The sequence below is a fragment of the Plectropomus leopardus genome, chromosome 3 (genome assembly GCF_026936395.1).
Source record: "Plectropomus leopardus strain MGB_pleo_1.0 chromosome 3, ASM2693639v1, whole genome shotgun sequence".
Lineage (NCBI taxonomy): Eukaryota > Metazoa > Chordata > Actinopteri > Perciformes > Serranidae > Plectropomus > Plectropomus leopardus.
Genome location: NC_142178.1, coordinates 37,211,720 through 37,231,164, shown reverse-complemented (window position 1 = coordinate 37,231,164; position 19,445 = coordinate 37,211,720). Strand labels below are relative to the sequence as shown.

Genomic DNA, 19,445 nt, shown 5'->3' with positions numbered 1-19,445 from the left:
CAAAATGATCATAAAATGAAGAATGAAAAGTGCGTAAAATGTGCCAAACAGTCCCTCAGGGTTAAAACTAATAACAATAATCCTAATAATCCTCATAACAAATCATTCTCATGTTTTTATTTAACCTCCTCCTGCATCTGCTATTTTTTCCTTCTCTCACTCAGTTGTTTTCTTCCTCTCCTTCCATTTAACCCTTACCTGTTCCTCTTTCACAATGGTGATGTTGTTCACCTGTTCCCCTCTCGCCCAACACCCCTCCCCCTCCATCCCCATCACAACCGGCAGCACAGTCGCTGCTCCCTCTACTGGCCACCTCGGTGCATTGTGGGCAGGTTCAGCCGTTGCCAGGGGTGACTGCATCCTGGAGGTTTGGGTTGTCTGGCAGAAGCGGATGGTTGCCGTCTTGCACGGATGAATATTGAAGCTCTGCTTTCGCCTTCAAATGAGATGTGCGGGAGAAAGAAAAAAAGAGAAGCAGTGAAATGGGACAAACATAAACAGAGAGCAAAGGGAGAGAAAATGAATGACAGCGAGACGGATAGGAAGAAAAAAAGTCACAATTTGGAATCGAGATATCAAAACAAACCTTTTGCTCTTTTGCTGCATCCATCTACTCACTCATGCATGAATTCAACTCACTGAAACTGAAAATGTATCTGATGCTATGATGGCTCCTATGGGGAAGCAGGAGCTGCAGCAGCAAATCATAACAAGACATAGAAATGGAAAAGGGGTAAATTAGAAAGTTGTTGAATAATGAAAGCCAAAACTATGAAGTGAAGATTCTGTGCATCATGTGTAAATGAAGATTAACTCTTTGAAACCTCAGCAAATTGACTTGATTTCCTTAAAAAAATTGACAGAACTCAATAAACAATGAAAAAGAAATGACCCAAAAATTAGAAAAAGAAAAAGTGCAAAGAAATCACCTGAAATAAAAAAAGGTAACCAAAAAACACAAAGAAATGACCTTGAACAGCTGCTCAAATATAAAGCAATTTTGTAACATAATTTTAAGTATGTAATTGTGATGATAATGAATACCGTTTCATCTCGACATTTTCCCTAGCTTTTTAAAAAATATTTTTCTAAATTTACTTTTTTTTTTCAATTTCTGGAACATGTCTTACCAAGTTACTCATTGCCTTTTTTTCCATATCTTTGAAAAAAGTTGCACCACTTTGCTCAGAGTTCAGAGGTTAAAATACTTATGAAAATCATCTAAAAGCAGGACAAGAAAAGTGATGCCGCTTCAGGTTTCAGAGGGTAAAGAATAGAGTCAGAATTGGAAAGGTGCACAATAAAAAGCTTAAACTTAGAAGTGAAAATACTTTGCGTCATGTGCAGCTGTAAAACCTTAAATGAATATTAAATGTCTTCAAAAAGTTACAAAAAAATGCTGGCAATGCATCAGAGGACCAAAAGAGTGTTTGGGAGTTACATATGAAAAAAGTATATTTTCAAACTGAAATACACCTGTAGATCCCATGCAGATTTGGTTTTGTGCTCTCATTTACAAAGCGGCCGTGTGAGACTAAAATGTGCGTCTTGTTGGGTCTTTAGTGAACTTGAGGCTTGTTTGCTTATTTTGTGCTGAGGTGCGGTGTTTTCAGGTCTGCAGCGTGGCCTTTAGCCGTAGCAGTTAAAAAGCCATTGAGGGAATGAGGGGCTTGGCTGCCGGTACCGTGTCTGTTAATAAATGAGCTCTTACTGGAATTAGCAACCAACCTGCAGAGAGATTTGAGGGGGGTGATAGACGATCGAGGGAGGAAGACATGCCAAACTTTGAAATATTGAAGTAATTTTTACTTTTTCTCCTCCTTTTCCTCTTTTTTCCTTAATGCTTGAACCTCTGTTACCTGTTTGTCTTCCTGGCTTTTCTGTCTTCCTTTCACTGCACATGTTACACTGTGTTGCTTGTAGCATTTCTTTCCTCTTTCTCACTTTTTATGGTTTAAATGCACACTTCATTGTCACAAATATTTATTTTTTTTAGCAAATTGTTTTGATTTCTTTCAAAATCATGGAAAGAAGACAATGAGCAACTTAACAACACAGCCCCCAAAAAAGCAAGAAATTAGAAAAAAAGGTTTCAAGAAATTAAAAAAAAAAGTAAAGGCAAAAACAAACAAGAAAATAACCTGAAAGGGTGCATGAAACTATTTGTTTATTAATTATGTTATATTAATTAGAATAATTATAAATATAGTTTTCTGGACATTTTTCTGTAGTTTCTTGGATAATTTCCCGACATTTTCCCCCTCTTTTTTAAAGCAAATTTTCTGGCCTTTTTCTCAGTCCGCTTTGACTAATTTCTTGCAATTTGTGGGACATTTCTTGCCAGATTGGCAATTGCCTTCCTTTCCCCCATGCTTCTGAAAAAAATCAAACCAATTTGCTCACTTTTCAGAGGATTAAATAGCTTGTGACAGGCATCTGAACACAGCACAAGAAATGATGTCTAACTAGGTTTTAAAGGGTGAAAGGACAGCTCTCCTTTTGGCACAAAAGGCTCTGCAAACACATTTAGAAGCCTAAAGGTGCAGTTTGCTTTGAACTGAAGGTACACGTCTTTCATGACTGTAAATTACCGTTAATGTGAAGGATGAGAAACTGCAAAAGACATATACGTGATGATGAGTGTGACTTCTTACTCACTTCTGAGCAGATGCATAAACAAAAAAGTAACAGAAAGACAAAAAAGAGAATCAGAAGTCTTATAGTGTGCATTCTGAGTTGGGTTTTTTTGTTTGTTTTTTGCAGAATACACTTGCAGTTGTAAAAAGTCAAGTACTAAATATGCAAAAATTGCAAGCACATATTCAATGAAAGCCAGAGTTCACATTTTCTTTGTAGTTTCATTTTGGAAAATCTAGGGTTTGCAATTTCAGAAGATTACACAATGGAACCCACTTTCAAAAGTTTGTGTTGTCAGGCCCCCAAAACGCCGTCGTCATGTAAAGGAAAGCCCAAACAGCAACGAAAGTTTATCATTTCATGCAAAAACCTTTGACGTGTAAACGCCCCCTCATACTACAAACGGAAACCGAAAAGTTTCATATACAAAAATGTTGTCCTGTTGCCGTAAGATTCTGCATACACATGCAAGCATCTGTTTATAAAGATTAATATCTGATTAATAAAATCAAATAAGCTTTTTGCACGTAACTGATGCCACTTTAATGAAATTATTTGGTATTGACTTTAAATGCCAACATACTGACCTGCTAAATGCAGCTTCAAAGAAAAAAAGCAACATGTATTTTGCAGAAAATGCACACTTTTTTGTTATTATCAGTGATTGTTTGGTTTACTAATGATGTCTGTCTTAAGGCCAAAGTCTGCCGGTGAAATGTGCTCCTCCTCTTCGTTTCTCTCTCTCCTCCTCCTCAGAGCATCCCCTCCGTACGCCCCCACACTTCCCCCCTCCCCCTCGTGTTGGACAGACCCTGCCTTCCGCCCCCGTACGAGACAGAGCATGGAATTTTCCAACCTGTCTCTGGCTGACATTACACCACAGATACACACACACACACACACACACACACATACATACACACCGCCATCCGAACAGAAGGCGTGTCTCAGAAGCCAAGTCATGACAAAGACGGGGAATGAGGCGGTAGTGGCAAGAGCCATCAGACTGTTACTGAATCACCGACTCAATCACTGAGTCATTCCTGTTGTAACTGTCAGTTTTAACCAGCTGTGCACATTTAAGATTTTCAATTGGATGGAAACCTGCAATCTGTGGCTTTCGTGTGCCATTATGTGACCACATACGTAGCATACGACCATGAAGCTGCAGAATCATTTTTTTGTTTTAACACAAATTTAAAATCTTTAGTTTTTCCATAAAATATGGGAATTTGACAAAGAAATCTCCACTCAAGGCTCACTTGCTCTGGAGCTTTTGACTCCATCACATAATCATAAAACTCACCATTATTAGCAGATTGCATTTTCACAATCGCCATGGAACTGTAGACAGTTGGAAAATTAGCAAATTATATCACGTCATCATTTAAATACTTACAGTGATGGCGCAGTCTGTTGGGCTCAGATGATTTTCTGTAATTGATATTTTTTATTTTTATTCTTGTTTCTCCACTTTATGTACAGTCTCAGAGGGTCTTTGTCGATGTGAAAACTATAAGGGTTGATCTGGTTTAAGCATGTCAGTTTGGTGTTAATATGTCTTTGCTCAGCAGACTAAACACGCTAAAGCTGTGTGTTTGACAATAATGTTGTGACTAAAAATTGAATGATAGAGATGTGACAAAGCATGTAAAAGGAATAAGATGATTTAAAAAGACAGAAATCTGATCTTTTTCTGTTTTTTTTCTCTCCCTCTCTTTTGCTATCTCTCTGCAGTATTTTGTCGTCAGGGGCGTCTCAGCTTGATCTGAGGACACTACGAGCCGTCAGAGTGCTGCGACCACTGAAACTGGTGTCTGGGATTCCCAGTAAGTGCTGCGTTGTATGTTTGTGTGCAAACTGCCTTGTACACTTTAACCCTTTGAAGCTTTCTTAAACATGGGAAGAAGTTAAAAGTTATAAGTTACAAGAAAATGTACCTGAAATTTAGCAAAGAAAAAAAAATGGGAAAAAAATCCACAAAAAAACCCAATAACAGCATCTAAATATGTAGACAAAATAGTTAATAATAATTATAGTATGAATAACAATTGGGAATATAATTTTCTGGGCATTTATCCCTATTTTATTATTAGTAGTATTATTAATAATAATACTACTAATAATAATCAATTAATTTATGATTAATTTTTTTTAATTTTTAAATCAATGTGTCGTAATTTCTATCCCTCTCTGGCTTTCTGGCTTTCAAAACTAATTTTCAAGTCATTTTCTCGCCACCTTTTCCTAATTTCTTGCAATTTATGGGACATCACTGGCCAAGTTGCCGTTGCCATTTTACTCATATTTAAAAAGAAATCAAACCAATTTGCTTTCCCATGTTTAAATGCATTCGAAAGGCTTCTGACTGCAGCATAAGGAAAATGTCGTCATTCCAGGTTTCAAAGGGTTAACTCCAGTAACTGCAGTCGCTGCATGCCTCCTTTTGAAACCATCATGGTTATATGTTTGACCTGCAAAAAAGTGCATTCTCATCTCACAAATTGACAATTTGTCATACCAATGGATGTATTTACTAGAATCAGACTGACAGCTGCTTTGTAGAACCAAACTAGTCAGCGAGAAACTGCAGTTAATTTGAATCCAGTGGCTGGAAAAAATGATCTAAAATCAGTTCACAATAACGCAACATGTACCTAATGAAAGCAGTCTACAGCTGATATTCAGATGTGCATTGTTGAGTGATTAAACAACACGCTCGTCCTCTGATTGTGTCCTCCAGGCCTGCAGGTTGTGCTCAAGTCCATTATGAAGGCTATGATCCCCCTGCTGCAGATTGGCCTGCTGTTGTTCGTGGCCATCCTCATGTTCGCCATCATCGGCCTGGAGTTCTACATGGGGAAGTTCCACACTACGTGCTACGACAAAGTCACACGTAAGAAAAGAGATGACAGAGTAAACTACTTTCACTTTGTATTTTAGAAATTAAAGGTTATCACTGATAGAGTTATTTATGGTTAGTTTATCCATGTACAAATTTATTGTAACACTTTACCTTTACTGGGTGGAGAAGTCTAAGAGACGAGCCTTTTTTTTTTACCACAGGTGAAGCTAATAGACCAACATTAATGGTGGTGGTGTAGTATGTATGCCATAGGCCTTTTTCAAGATATTTTAAAATAATATTTTTCTTACTTTTATTTATTATTTTTAGTTCTTGTTATTAATAATAATTTATTATTATTATTATTATTATTATTATTATTATTATTATTATTATTATTATTATTATTATTGTTGTTATTATTATTATTTATTTCTGTTATTATTCTGTCTTATTATTTTTCTTTTTCTTTTTTGTTTATTAAATTGATTAATTAAATTTCAATTATATGGTATTATAGATGCCAGCTGAGTTGGGGAGGTTTAAAATTTTTCTTTTGGAGCATTAATGGGCACATATGGCTGAGATGTAGTTGGGTGTATGTGATTCCGTATTGTACTGGTTGTTATAATTTCTTATTACACACAAAAGAAAATCACAAAAGAAAAGGGTATTTTAAAATGTCACAGAAGGAAAAGTACATGTATAAATAATGATAGTAGTGATGGCTGATTCCACTTAGCTGCCTCAGTTTCGGGGTCATGGTGTTACATGCTGGCACGCTGTCACTTTGTCGTAGCTTTCTGGGACACATGCTGCGTTTCATTTACGTCTGAAGTCAGAGTTGGGAATGAAGTCAAGTCGACCAACAAGTCAGAAAACTAAGATCAGACCAGTTTTAGCCTTGTGTGCCATTGTGAGCATTACCTGTAGATAACAACACATCACTCAGCATTTTGTGTATACAAACACTGTAACATCTCCACAGATGGAAGGTGGACAGGAATGTTTTAAAAAGACTGTTTTAATTGAGGTTTAACCCTTTGAAGCCTGGAGAGACTCTTTTTTTGTTCTGCGTTCAGATATCTTTCACAAGAATTTCCATCTTTGAATCTTGAGGAAATTTATTTGATTTTGTCTCCGTTTTTTTAAGTGGTGGAAATATGTCCAGAAAACTATATTTAAAATTATCATTACATACTTAAAATTATGTTTCAAGGCCATTATTTTAAGCACCTTTTAAGGTAATTTCCTCGTTGGTTTTTGGATTTACTTTTCTTTTCTTTTTTTTGCTAATTTTTAAGTATTTTTTGTAACTTTTACAGATTTCTTGCTTATTTTTGGGTTATGTTGCTCATTGCCTTTTCCCAGTGTTTTTGAGGGGAAATGAGGATGATTTTTTCGGGTTTTAAAGGGTTAAATAAGACAGAAGGGCTTATAAACAGTATTTAGTAGCTTTAATTGACCTGTCACTAAGCCCCGCCCTCAAAAGCCACAAGCCAATCACATTCGGAGAGACAGACAACAAACAAGCAACAACAAAAATCAAAAAGATTAAAAAGAGCAATAAAGAAGACAAAAATGTGCAAATAAGTATGCGAAAAGTATGTAAATGCTCTTTTGAGCCAGCATGCACAACACCAGGGCCCTGAAACTGGCACAACTATCTGAAGCTCATCCATTGAGAGTTTAAATAATTGTGTTTAAAAAGTCAAAATGTTCTTCTGTGAGAAAAGTTTGTCTACACGCTACCAGCCTCATAACACAAAAAAAATAATATTTCTGTAACTTGGATGTAATGGTGGATTTTTCTCTCTTTGACCAGGAGAGGTAGTGGACGAGTTACCATGTGGCACAGAGTTGCCGTCCCGGTTGTGTCCCAACGGCACAGTGTGTGAGGGTCGCTGGATTGGCCCCAACTACGGCATCACCCAGTTCGACAACATCCTGTTCGCCGTGCTCACCGTCTTCCAGTGCATCACCATGGAGGGATGGACAGACATGCTCTACTACGTAAGTTAGCCCGTCCACATGAGCCAAACTTTGCTTTTAACCTTTAATAACGTGTTTACAACGTATCAATAATTAGGCACCACAGTTACTCACAATGTCCCCTCATTGACGTAAACAATAAAGTCACATGTCAGCAATAGAAAGCAGCAAGCTCGTCAAAGCAGAGATCTTTGTGCCGTATATAAAATTAACTTATGTATCACCACAACAAAACACCAGAATATTAATTACAACAAGGCTTAATTCACAATTCTTGTGATACACAGTCCCTACTGTAAGCAAAAAACTGAGTAAACTTATTCTCAGTAGTGGCTGTGGATTACGATCAAGCGGCAAAATAATGCCAGCGCTAAAGTGGCGAAAACTGCAGTTCCTCGATTGACCACTTGAGGCTGGCTCCAAAACAAAGTCAGTTCCCATAGACCCCCATGTTAAAATGCCCACATTTACAGCAGAAATAAACATGTTTACAGCGTGGTTTTGGACTCTATAGATAATTTTAACAATCATGAAAATAATATGGGGGTGAATTTTTAAAGAACTCACCTGTTTACATTTTTATCAAGGCTTAAAGTTATGCATAATTAAGGTGAGGCTGCTTTGACTGACAAGCTGTCTGCAAGGCATCACCATAGTCTCTGAGTCAGATCCAGTTCTCGCTCCTCCACCGCTCCACCCTCTTGTCCAAAGATGGTCCCTTCCAGCTTGAAGATGGTGACCACTGAAACCCTGTGCTTGAAGTTTTTAAATTGACTACCTCCATTTTTTATATTCAGTCGATCATTATAATCAGGAATGTTAAACATGCTCAAAAGACTTACTGTACTGATCCTAACATACAGATTTTCATCTTTTTAAATAAAAAGAACGACAGGTGTTATAAGAGGAAACGTGATTAACCAGGTAACCTAATGAGAAAAGGAATTAGACAGTTATCAGACCAAAAGGCACAGTGTTTTAAGGAAGAATTTCACCTCTGGAAGGACTGTGGCATTTGGTTTTGCTAAAGGGATAGAAAACCTACAACTACCACAATGCACTGCACAGCGCCAGAACACAAAACACCCTTCTTCAGTTTTTTTGAGGTGAGAAATAGGCAGTGCAGAAGCAAAATCTTTGTTGATATTTGATCAGTACTTCCTAGTTTTACAGTTTGATCACAAAGGAGATGGGCGGCGCTCTCTCTTGATCCGCTTCCATACTCTGTGTACACCTGGTGACGCCAGGCGTACAAAAATTAGGAAGTACAATCTATAGTTTGAGCAACAATTAGGAAGTACAATCTATAGTTTGAGCAACAGCCCAAGACGCCATTTGGCAGGTTTTTGCTGGCAGATGAGCAGGGAGATCTGGGTACTGGCAAGATGAAGGGAAGTTTAATATGTTCATTTACACATACTACTCACGTTGTTATGATACAAAGCTGGTTGAAAATCGGTGAAGTGTCTGTTTACTAGGCCTTCTGCATCGCGACCCCACTGTGCCAACACAGTGGCCTCACTGAAACAAATGAGAAGGCTGTTTTTGATGCAGTGTTATTGATGCAGTATCATAAATAATGTTTTATCTACAAAAATGCCAAACTTATTGCAGATACTGGTTGCTAGCTATGCAAACAGAATCTGCCATCATAAACCACGAATCCTGTCACTCCTCTCACAGTCGCAGCGTTCTTTTTGTTCACTGTGAAGTCTCTCAGGTTCGCTCTGTGTGTTTTTTAGCACACTGAAGGACTCGTGGGGGCGGGTGGTGGTGGGGGTTGGTGATTGGCTTGAATTTCATTCAGCTAAATGAAGCATTAAGTAGTTTCAGATTTGATTCGAAACACCATTTATTTGTCCAAAAGCCATTTTCCATCCCCCCCTCTCTTTATCATTCTCTGTTTGGCTTCCTTTATCCGTCTTCTCATCTGTCCTTTTCCTGCCTTCGGAGTCGCTCTCCCTCCCTCTCCGCCTCCTTCTCTTCCACTCTCTATTCTGGTCCGTCTCGCTCTATATTTAACATCTTTTCTGATGGATGGAGGCTGACTTCCACACTCACACAGGCAGTCAGGAGGAAACCAATGAAAGTTTAATAGAGAACGGGCTGCTTGCACTGTACCTTGCAGTATAAAACCCAACACATGCACACAGCACTCCAGCAGCAGATAACAATCAGCTGATTTAGACGTTGCACGGGTTCCAGAAACACAATATCCTCCAGTAACCTGATTTCGCTGATTGTCGGCTGTGTTTGTGGAGTGCAAAAAAGAAAGTGACACACTGTCAGTCAGATTTGTCGCTGCTGACGTGCTCACCAGACACCTCGGTGCAATCAATATTTGTGAAAGCAGGAGATGTTGTAACGTAACACTGAACATGGTGTTTGTCTCTGTTTTGTTGTTTCTGCATGAAAATACAACATCTTTGCCCCAAGTCAGGCTTTAAGGTGACTCTTTAGCCAGCAGAATATGAAGAATATACTCCAGCTTTCCGCGGTACAAGTAAACTTGCTTAAACTAACAGTCCATTGGTTCTTCAGTTAATTAGCTGGATTTTTATGAACAAAGTAGTTTTTACAAACCCTTTGAAACCTGGATCAACATCACTGTTCTTTTGCTACATTCAGACACCTTTCACATTTTTTAGACTTCCGAGCTCTGAGCAAACTGGTTTGAATTTTTCAGAAACATCGGAAAAAAAAGCCAATGAGCAACTTGACAAAAACTGTCCTGCAAATTGCACAAAATAAGTAGATCTGAAAATTTTTTTTTTTTTTTTTTAAAAAAAAGGTAGGGAAAAATATCCAGTGATCTACACTTTGGATTATGATAGTATTATACACATTCAATTATTTGAAAGATTTAATATAGTTTTAGAGCAGGTTTTTAGGTCATTTCCCTGTTGTTGTTTTTTTTTAAATTTCCCATTAGTTTTTTTTTGGTTTGTTTGTTTTTTGCTTGTTTTTTTTCTCCAGGTTATTTTTTGTGTGCTTTTTTAATACTTTCTTTCTCATTTCTGGGTCAGTTGTTTTTAAGTTGCTCATTGCCTTCCTCCTATATAAAATCTTTGTCCAGAATTATTATAATTTTACAGCCGTATTTTATTTCATATTGTTTACCTGTTTTGTTTTGTTTTTTTGTTTTTTCCCCATTTGTGTGTTTTTTGTTGGTTTGCTTGTTTGTATTTTTTTAAAAATAATTTTAAGGTAACTGTCTTGCACTTTTCACTAATGTCTTATAATTTCTGGGTCATTTCTTTCTCAGTTTCTCAGTGCCTTCTTCCCATGTTTTTAAAAGAAATTAAGTCAACCTGCACCGGTTTCAGAGTTTAAAGGAACAATTCACCACCACATCACAGATGCTTATTTTTCCTGTTACCTGTAGTGAGCTGCCAAGTGCCTGAGATACCTTTGCTACCTTTAAGGTTGTCATAAGTCTGAAATAGAGTAGAGGGAACATAGACATTTTATGAGTGAGATGACCAGGAATAACACTGTCTGTGTCTCTGTCTGTGCGTCTGTCTCATGTTTTTCTCACGCAGAGTAACGATGTGGAGGGCAGTGCCTGGAACTGGATGTACTACATCCCCCTCATCATCATTGGCTCCTTCTTCATGCTCAACCTGGTGCTGGGTGTACTCTCAGGGTATGCGCCTCTGTGTGTCTCCAGACACTTTATCCTCTTTCTGTTTTTAATACAACACTATATACATGTATGCTTTGTATAATTTAGATTTCGAGTTTTGTTCTAATAAAAAATGCAGAATGAATAGATTAAAAAAATGACAAATGTGCCCTCAGTGAATTTGCCAAAGAGAGAGAGCGAGTGGAGAACAGGAGCGAGTTCCTGAAGCTGAGGCGACAGCAGCAGATTGAGAGAGAGCTCAACGGATACCTGGAGTGGATCTGCAAAGCAGGTCAGTGCGCACCGATAAACACACTCAGACGCTCTGACACAGACTGCTTGTTCCCATGTATAGACATACTGCATGTGGGAAGACCAACCAGTGTTTTACCTGCTTATTTTCTTGTACAGAGGAGGTGATTTTGGCTGAGGAGGACGGCACGGGGAACTTTGATGGTAACTGACCTTCTTCTCTCTTCTGTAATTGGAGTCAGGCTAACGACAGAAGGAAAGCAAAAGACAATATGAAGACAAAGCTACACAGAGACATCGAGAGTTTTTGCCTCAGATGATAAATAAGGACACCGGACACTGAAATAAAATATGTTTAACCCTTTGAAACTTGAGAAAATTGATTTGATTTCTTTAAAAATCACGGGGTGAAGGCGTGTATGTATATGTTGTTTTCTGTAACATTAATTTAAATACATAATTGTAATAATTATATATTATAGAAAACTTTTTTTAAAACAAAATTTCAGGTTTTCACCTTTTTTTAAGCTAATTTCTTGCCACGTTAGTAGTTTAACCCTTTGAAACCTGGAGCAACATCACTTTTCTTGTGCAGCATTCAGATGGCTTTGGCAAGTGTTTAAACCTTTTAGCCCGGAGCAATTCGGAGTGATTTAACATGGAAAAAAAGGGCAAAGAGCAACTTGTTGAAAAATGCTCCACGAGTTGCAAGAAGTTAATAGATTTAGAAAAAGGAAAAAAAGTCATGGGAAAACTATATTTAATTTTTTAAAATAATTGTTTTAACCTTCTTTTTCTTTTTTCCTACTTGTTTTCATTTTTTTTTTCTTGTACTTTTTAACTAGTTTCTAGCTAATTTTTTGGTTTATTGCACATTTTTGAAGTTAAATTGCTCAGGTTTCAAATGGTTAAATGTGTAAATTTTGTGTTAAGCAAAAAAGATATTTCGATTTTAATATACAGATGGAGAAACAAGTCTTTTTTCTTGCCAGGTTCGAGGCGAAGGCCAACCATCAAAACCAAAAACAACAAGACAGAGCTGCTGAACCCTGAGGAAGGAGAAGACAACATTGGAGATGCAGTAGGTAAGAGAAAACAGAGGGATGGAAAGGTGAATGCAGTGCGTGGAGACGTGAGGATAAAACTTCTTTTCATGCCAGGTTTTTCAGCTCTGCAGCACCATGTGTTTAGGTGAGACGTTTAAGTTTATTTTCAGGCAAATTTCAGAACTTTGGTTTGTAAATATAAAGATCTGCAGTGTCAAAGTAGTAAAAAAGCTTAATGCGTCATCTGTTGTGAATGATGAGCCTTATATCCTCTCAAGCTGAAGTGGTGGAGGGCCCAAAAAACAGCAACCCATTAAATCAGTCAAACTATAGACTGTCATGTCTCTTTCCGTCCCCAGGTTTTGCCCGCTCCAGTATAAAAAGCGGTAAGGATGGCTCCAATTACAGTAAGAAGGAGCGACGACTGCGATTCTTCATCCGGAAGATAGTGAAGACGCAGGCTTTCTATTGGACGGTGCTCTGCCTGGTGGGCCTCAACACCATGTGTGTGGCTGCGGTGCATTACGATCAGCCGGTGCTGCTCTCTGACTTCCTCTGTGAGTAAAAGCACACATGAAACACTCAATATACACACAACTACACATCAACGCATGCTGCAGTGTCTGAACCAGGGTATTTAGAAATCACAAAAGTATCTTTTTCAATTCCAGTTGAAAAAGTGTAGTTATACGCACATCACGTAGTTGCAAGGCTATCAAACAACAGAGTATGCAAGGAAAAAGGTAATGCCTGCACACTTATTGCACGCCACACAAGTTTATTTAAGATGTTTCAATCCTGTTTGGATCTTCATCAGGTCAAAATGTTTTGATCAAAGCGTTGTCTTGAATAAACTGATGCTTTTCAATACCATCAAAAATACAGGCGCTCCTCTTTCTATTAAACTCATTGTATGTAGTGCACAGCATGCACCACCAGAGCTCAGTCTCCAGTTTCTCTTCTGAGCTGAAAGACGCCATGACTCTAGTGGTGGAGGGTGAAGTTACAAGACTGTAAACACACAGCAGCCAGCAACGGCAGAGGGAAACCGTGGGGAATAACTGCATGTTTTCTTACATCTAACTCTGTGAATTCAGGATTTATGACCAAACCGGAGCTGGTGATTATTGTAACAGTGGACTTACTAATATGACTATATTACTAACAAGAGTAACCAAGACAGTTTGGGTGAGTTTTATGTTGTTTATGTCGAGTTTGAATGAAATGTGTTTTATGATGAGTTAATAAGGCAATTAAGTATTTCAAGTCCAAAAAGGAGTAGAGAAAATGAATACTTAGGTCAGATGGATTCCCCTTCAGAGTTTATAAGTAGGAACTTCGACTTTGAGTGCCGTTCTGTTGTTCCTTTTATTGCTGGAGGTCAGAAATCTTTGTGTACCAATTTGTATGAAATGCAGCATTACTTTATGCAAGTTTTGTTGGCGTTAAGGGTAATATCATTTTACCTTTACATTCCCAAATTTACCTCCTAAAACCATGTCTACATCTGATGCCACAATATTTTACAGTTTTCTTTTTAGAGCACATTTCAGTTTAGTCACCACTGCGGTCCACACACACCTCGTCCCAACCTGAATCATCTTTTTACACTTCAAATCGACTGTTTCCTCCTACACGTGCAAACAAAGCACTTACAACTTTAACTCCTAAAAACAGCAGAAACATGTTGCCTTTTTCTCTGCTAACCAGCATCGAGTCCATCATCACCTTCTTTTACATCTTCCCTCTGGTTTTTTAGTCATACTTGCTCAGTTATAATTATAGTAGATACATGAAAGAAAGCGCTTTTTGAATACTTTTGTCTTTCTGGTGTCAGCTTGAAAATATGATTACTGCAAAGATATTCACTAAGTTTTCAAGTATGAGACATTACTTTGCGTGGTTGTCTTTAATTGTATTATAAATAAGTCAATCCAGTAAATTCAGCGTGAGGTTCGCAAATTTTTATGCCTCTGCACCAATAATAGCTGAGGCCGAAGACATTATGTCACAAACTGGCACAAACTTGGGCTCAAGAATGAACTGATTAGAATTGGTGGTCAAAGGTTATGGTGACTGTGACCTTGCGTCCGCTTCTTCGTGTATGCAATATTTCGAGAAGGCCTTGAGGAAGTTTCCTTGTAAACGCGGTATCTCAAGAGGGTCTTGAGGGAAGTGCCTAAAATTTGGCACAAACATCCACTTGGACTCAAGACTGGAGTGTGTAGAATTCAGTGGTTAAAGGTCAAAGGTCAAGGTGACTGATATCTCCCAAAACATGGATTTGTCCATACATTTGCACATTAAGACAAAACTTCTCACGTGTCACATAGGATCAAATGATGACATTTTATATCCAAAAGGTCAAAGGTGAACTTCACTGTAACATCATAATGTTTCCTTTCTGGCCCTCACTCAGTATCATTTCTCAGGAACAGAGCGGGAAAATCTTGTGTCCAACCTTGTGCTGATTGTAGAGATGTGAGGCACAGAAAGTGTGCCGTATCATGATCTACGGTGATTTATTTCATATCTGCTTATTTTATTCTTTATTTTAGTTCTAGATGCTCGCTGCTGCTGACATGACCGGACACACACACACACACACACACACACACACACACACACACACACACACACACACACACACACACACACACACAGGGCCAGTGTCCAGTGTCATTAGCATATGAAGCTGTAGCTGCTGATGGAGTCCATTCATCACCAGACTGTCATACACCGCTGGGCTCGCACCACTATTGACTTCCATTCATTTAACTCTCTCTTTCTTTCTCTTTCTCTCTCTTCACCTTCCTCCTCTTTTGTCCTACTCCTCCCTTACTTTCTTGTTATCTGCCTTCTCCTCCCTCTTTTGCATTCTGTATCTCCTTCATCTCCATTCCTCTTCCTCCCTCTTCTCTCCATGACCTCACCCTCTTTCATTTTCACCTTCCTGTATCCTCCATTTAACCCCCTCTACTTCTGTTTCCTCATTCTTGACTTCTCCTCATTCCCTCCTCTCCTCTTGTCCTATCCCTCCCTCCCTCCTTTCCTTATATCTTACTCATTCCTCCCTCTTCACCTTCTCTGTCTCCCCATTCTCCCCTCTTCTTGTCTCCTGTCTCTTCATTCTTGCCTTCTCCTCCTTCCCTCCTCTCCCTGTCTCCTTCTTCTCCCACCCTCCTCTGCTTCTTTCCTTCTCCTTCCCCTGTCTCTCTCCTCCCCTACTCCTCTGTCACTCATTTCCTTCCTTCCTTCTCCTCCCTCCCTTCTCCCTTTCACCCTCTTCTCTCTCCCTCCTTCTTCTTCTACTGTTCTCCCCCCTCCTTTTCCTACCTCCCTCACTTCCTCGCTCCCTCACTCTCTCTTTCCCTCCTTTTCTTTTACGCTCACCCACCTTTACTTCTCTTGTTCTCCCTGCCTCCTTTCTTCCTCCACTCCTCCTCACATCCTTCTTTCCCTACTCCCTCTCCACCTTCCTTCTCTCATTCTCTCCTCCCTCCCTTCTTTCCTTTTCTCCTTCTCCTCTCTCCCTCCTCTCCTACTCTTTCTCCAATCTCACTCCTCTCCCTCTCCCCCTCTCTTTCCCCTTCTCCTCCCTCCAGTCTATGCAGAGTTTATCTTCCTCGGTTTGTTCATGTCTGAGATGCTGATCAAGATGTATGGTCTGGGCATGCAGCCCTACTTCCACTCTTCATTCAACTGCTTCGACTGTGTGGTGAGTACACACACACACACACACACACACACACACACACACACACACACAGAGTTACTGATGGAAATAAAACAAATTGCACCCATAACGATCAGCTTTTGATGACAAATCCAACACTCCATTTAATCAGCACATTTGAGAAATAGATTTTTCTCATGTTGTTCTGCGACAAAGTGAACAATGAGCAGATTCAGTATTACGTTCGTCACCTATACATGTGCAATAACTGCACATTAATTTATCATTGTCGCAGAGGCTTATTGGCAGGTTACTTCATATTATATGAAGTACATTTTGAGGTGACATCATGTAATACTGTGTTCAGCCCACAGGTAGCATATGGAGTTAGAGATTTCATTTGCAATTATGTGGGGTTTTTTCCCACTCAAATACAAAAAAATCACAGACACAATTGGCAAAATTCAATAATACATAATTTAATTTTTAGAAAAGTAAAAAAATTACAAAAAAGTAAACTACCTGTAACATATTTAAAGCTAGGGCTGGGCAATAAAACGCTAATCCTGAAATAACTTTTCCATGATTGAAATATGAGACGTAGTCGATAAAATGATTATTTGTCATGTCATGTGCGACAGCCCACTCCAGCACAGAAATGTGCTCCATCCCTGACATGTCCGACAGCCCGATTCAGTGCGCGGACATGTCCGACAGCCATACCAGTGCGGAAATGTGCGACAGCCCACTCAAGCGCACGCATGTCTGATAACCCTCTCAAGAGCGTGGACATGTCCGACAGCCCGTTTCAGCGTGTGGACATGTCCAATAGCCACTTCAGCACACGCACATGTCTGACAGCCCGTGGCCAAGTTGTAATAAAATGTAAAAATGAGAACAACATTTTTTAAGGAGTAGTTCTTGGCCATCAATCATAAAATAATCGAAACCGACATTCAGAACCTCTAACTGACATATTCTTACCCATGTTGAGTATTTCAGTTATTTAAAAACTCTGTTAACCCTTTCCCCACTGGGGCTGCCAACTCCCACGAATCAGCTGTGCGTCTCACGCTTTTGGGTTCTGTCTCACGCTCTCATGACACTGAGGAAAATCTCACACCAAAACACAGCGAGGGCAGAAGTGTTGAAAAATCATGTAAAACAGTGAATGACTTTGACTCTAGAACAGTGTTTTCTCAGAAGAGTGTTTCACAGCCACAGCCAAATCTGCAGATGTGGAAAGTTACTTCTTTAGACTTTCACCGGCTACTTTGTGTTAGTTTCAGGTTTAATCAGACTTTGGATGAATTATTAAGAAACACCAGGACGCGTCGCTCCGTGTCTCATCCAGCCGCTCGCGCTGTGCTCTCATTATTATTACCAGTCTAAATACCCCAGCTGTAGCAGCAAGTTCTCTGGGTGTATCAGTGTTTATTATTATTAAATATTATCTTGTATGCACAGGTCATTGTGGGCAGTATCTTCGAGGTGGTGTGGGCCACCATCAAACCAGGAACATCCTTTGGGATCAGTGTGTTACGAGCTCTGCGACTGCTCCGCATCTTCAAAGTCACCAAGTAAGCTTCTCTCTCTCTCTCACACACACACACACACACACACACACACACACACTTACATAATACATACATGTCCATCAGCATGCACAGACAAGACAATGATGATAAGAGCATCATGATGACAAACTGAGGCCGTGGTGCTGACATGAAAGAGATTTCGGTGTTTTCATTTTTTCTGTTCACTGTTGTAACATCTAAACACTCCTTGGGTTTTGGCACTTTGACACTTCTTTGACGCTCTCTTCAGGAGAAGTTTTAATTGGATTTTGGCTCATGCGCATTGTTCTGTTTGTTTGCGAGCAGCTTCCCTGCTCATCACGACGCTGCTCATTTGGATGAATCTCACTTAAAAATAAGTCTTTTACCCACTAGGGGGGTGAAATCGTGAAACTGTGTTTTTGGGGTGATTGCCATTAAGGTTTAAGGGTTAATTCTCTACAGAGTCAGAGCTGGACAATACGTTTATATTATTTTTACTGTCTTTTAACCCTTTTTAACCTGAGAAAACCCTTAAAACCTGAGCAAATTTAATAACAAAATTTACTTAAATAATTTTAAATATATAATCAAAAGAGTTATTCATGTAGTTTTCTGGGCATTTTTCCCTGTTTTTCAGATATTGTTTCCCCCCAGCTATTTGTCAGGTCATTTTCTTGTTATAAGAAAATTAACAACAACAAAAGAAAAAACTGTTAAAAAACATAAGAAAAACAAACAAGACAATGTCCTTAAGAGATTGATAAATAAATAAATGTGTGTGTGTGTGTGTGTGTGTGTGTGTGTGTGTGTGTGTGTGCACACGTTTGTATGTTTGAATATAGATTTTTTCCCCCTTTTTTTCTGCAACATTTTTAAAAAAATGTAAATAAGAAAGTTAGTATTGTAGTTTTCTGACTTTTTTTCCTCTTTTTCTAGAATATATTTTCCCCCAGTTATTCGTCAGGTCGTTTCCTTGACACCTTTTACTAATTTTATGCATTTTATGAGACATATATCTTGTCAAGTTGCTTCCTACATTTTTCCCCATGTTTTCCAAAGAATTAAAAACAATTTGCTCAGGTTTCAGAGGTTTAAATGTTCGAAAGGCATCTGTACACAACACAGGAAAACTGATTTCAATCACGGTTTTAAAGGGTTGATTAGAGCTCTAATTCTCCTCCTCCTCCTCCTCTTCCTCCTCAGGTATTGGGCTCCTCTTCGAAACCTCGTGGTTTCTCTGCTAAACTCCATGAAGTCCATCGTCAGTTTGCTGTTCCTCCTCTTCCTCTTCATTGTGGTCTTTGCCTTGTTGGGGATGCAGCTGTTTGGAGGACAGTCAGTATCAACACAAACTTAAAAACAAGCGCCTTTCTCTGTTTGAACTTTATGTGTCTGTTTTTCTTTGTGTATGTGATGTTATTCCTGTTTTTTTCTCCTTTTCTTTGTCTCAGATTCAACTTTGAAGGTGGAACCCCATCTACTAACTTTGACACGTTTGCAGCAGCGATCATGACGGTGTTTCAGGTAGGAAAGACAGACTAATACACTGAACGAAAATTTAAATTCACCATAAAAATCCAAAACAAAATCCATGTTCGTGAGCACTTCTCCTTTTCCAAGATAATCCAGGTGCTGATTAAACAGCATCATTACTACACAGGTGTTCTTTGGGATGGTCACAGTCAAAGGACACACAGCACGATGTCACGGGTGCCGAAAGTTTTAAAGGGCGCGTGCAATTGGCATGCAGAGTGCAGGAATGTCCACCAGAGCTGTTACTCATGAGCTCAGTGTTCATTTCTCGAAAATAAGC

General features: G+C 39.0%; 1 protein-coding gene across 12 annotated transcripts in view; it reads left to right on the top strand.

The window, feature by feature from the left end:
* Positions 1-19,445, top strand: part of LOC121942442 (calcium voltage-gated channel subunit alpha1 Ab) — a 180,269-nt gene that overhangs the window by 65,628 nt on the left and 95,196 nt on the right. For all 12 annotated transcript variants that reach the window (XM_088074917.1, XM_088074934.1, XM_088074933.1 and 9 more), the window contains exons 4-15: positions 4,375-4,466; positions 5,381-5,533; positions 7,308-7,495; positions 11,017-11,120; positions 11,276-11,391; positions 11,511-11,555; positions 12,344-12,436; positions 12,757-12,954; positions 16,003-16,115; positions 17,541-17,653; positions 18,836-18,967; positions 19,084-19,156. In XM_088074917.1, the coding sequence (XP_087931043.1) occupies positions 4,375-4,466; positions 5,381-5,533; positions 7,308-7,495; positions 11,017-11,120; positions 11,276-11,391; positions 11,511-11,555; positions 12,344-12,436; positions 12,757-12,954; positions 16,003-16,115; positions 17,541-17,653; positions 18,836-18,967; positions 19,084-19,156 (1,420 nt within the window). The remainder of the gene's footprint in view (positions 1-4,374; positions 4,467-5,380; positions 5,534-7,307; positions 7,496-11,016; positions 11,121-11,275; positions 11,392-11,510; positions 11,556-12,343; positions 12,437-12,756; positions 12,955-16,002; positions 16,116-17,540; positions 17,654-18,835; positions 18,968-19,083; positions 19,157-19,445) is intronic.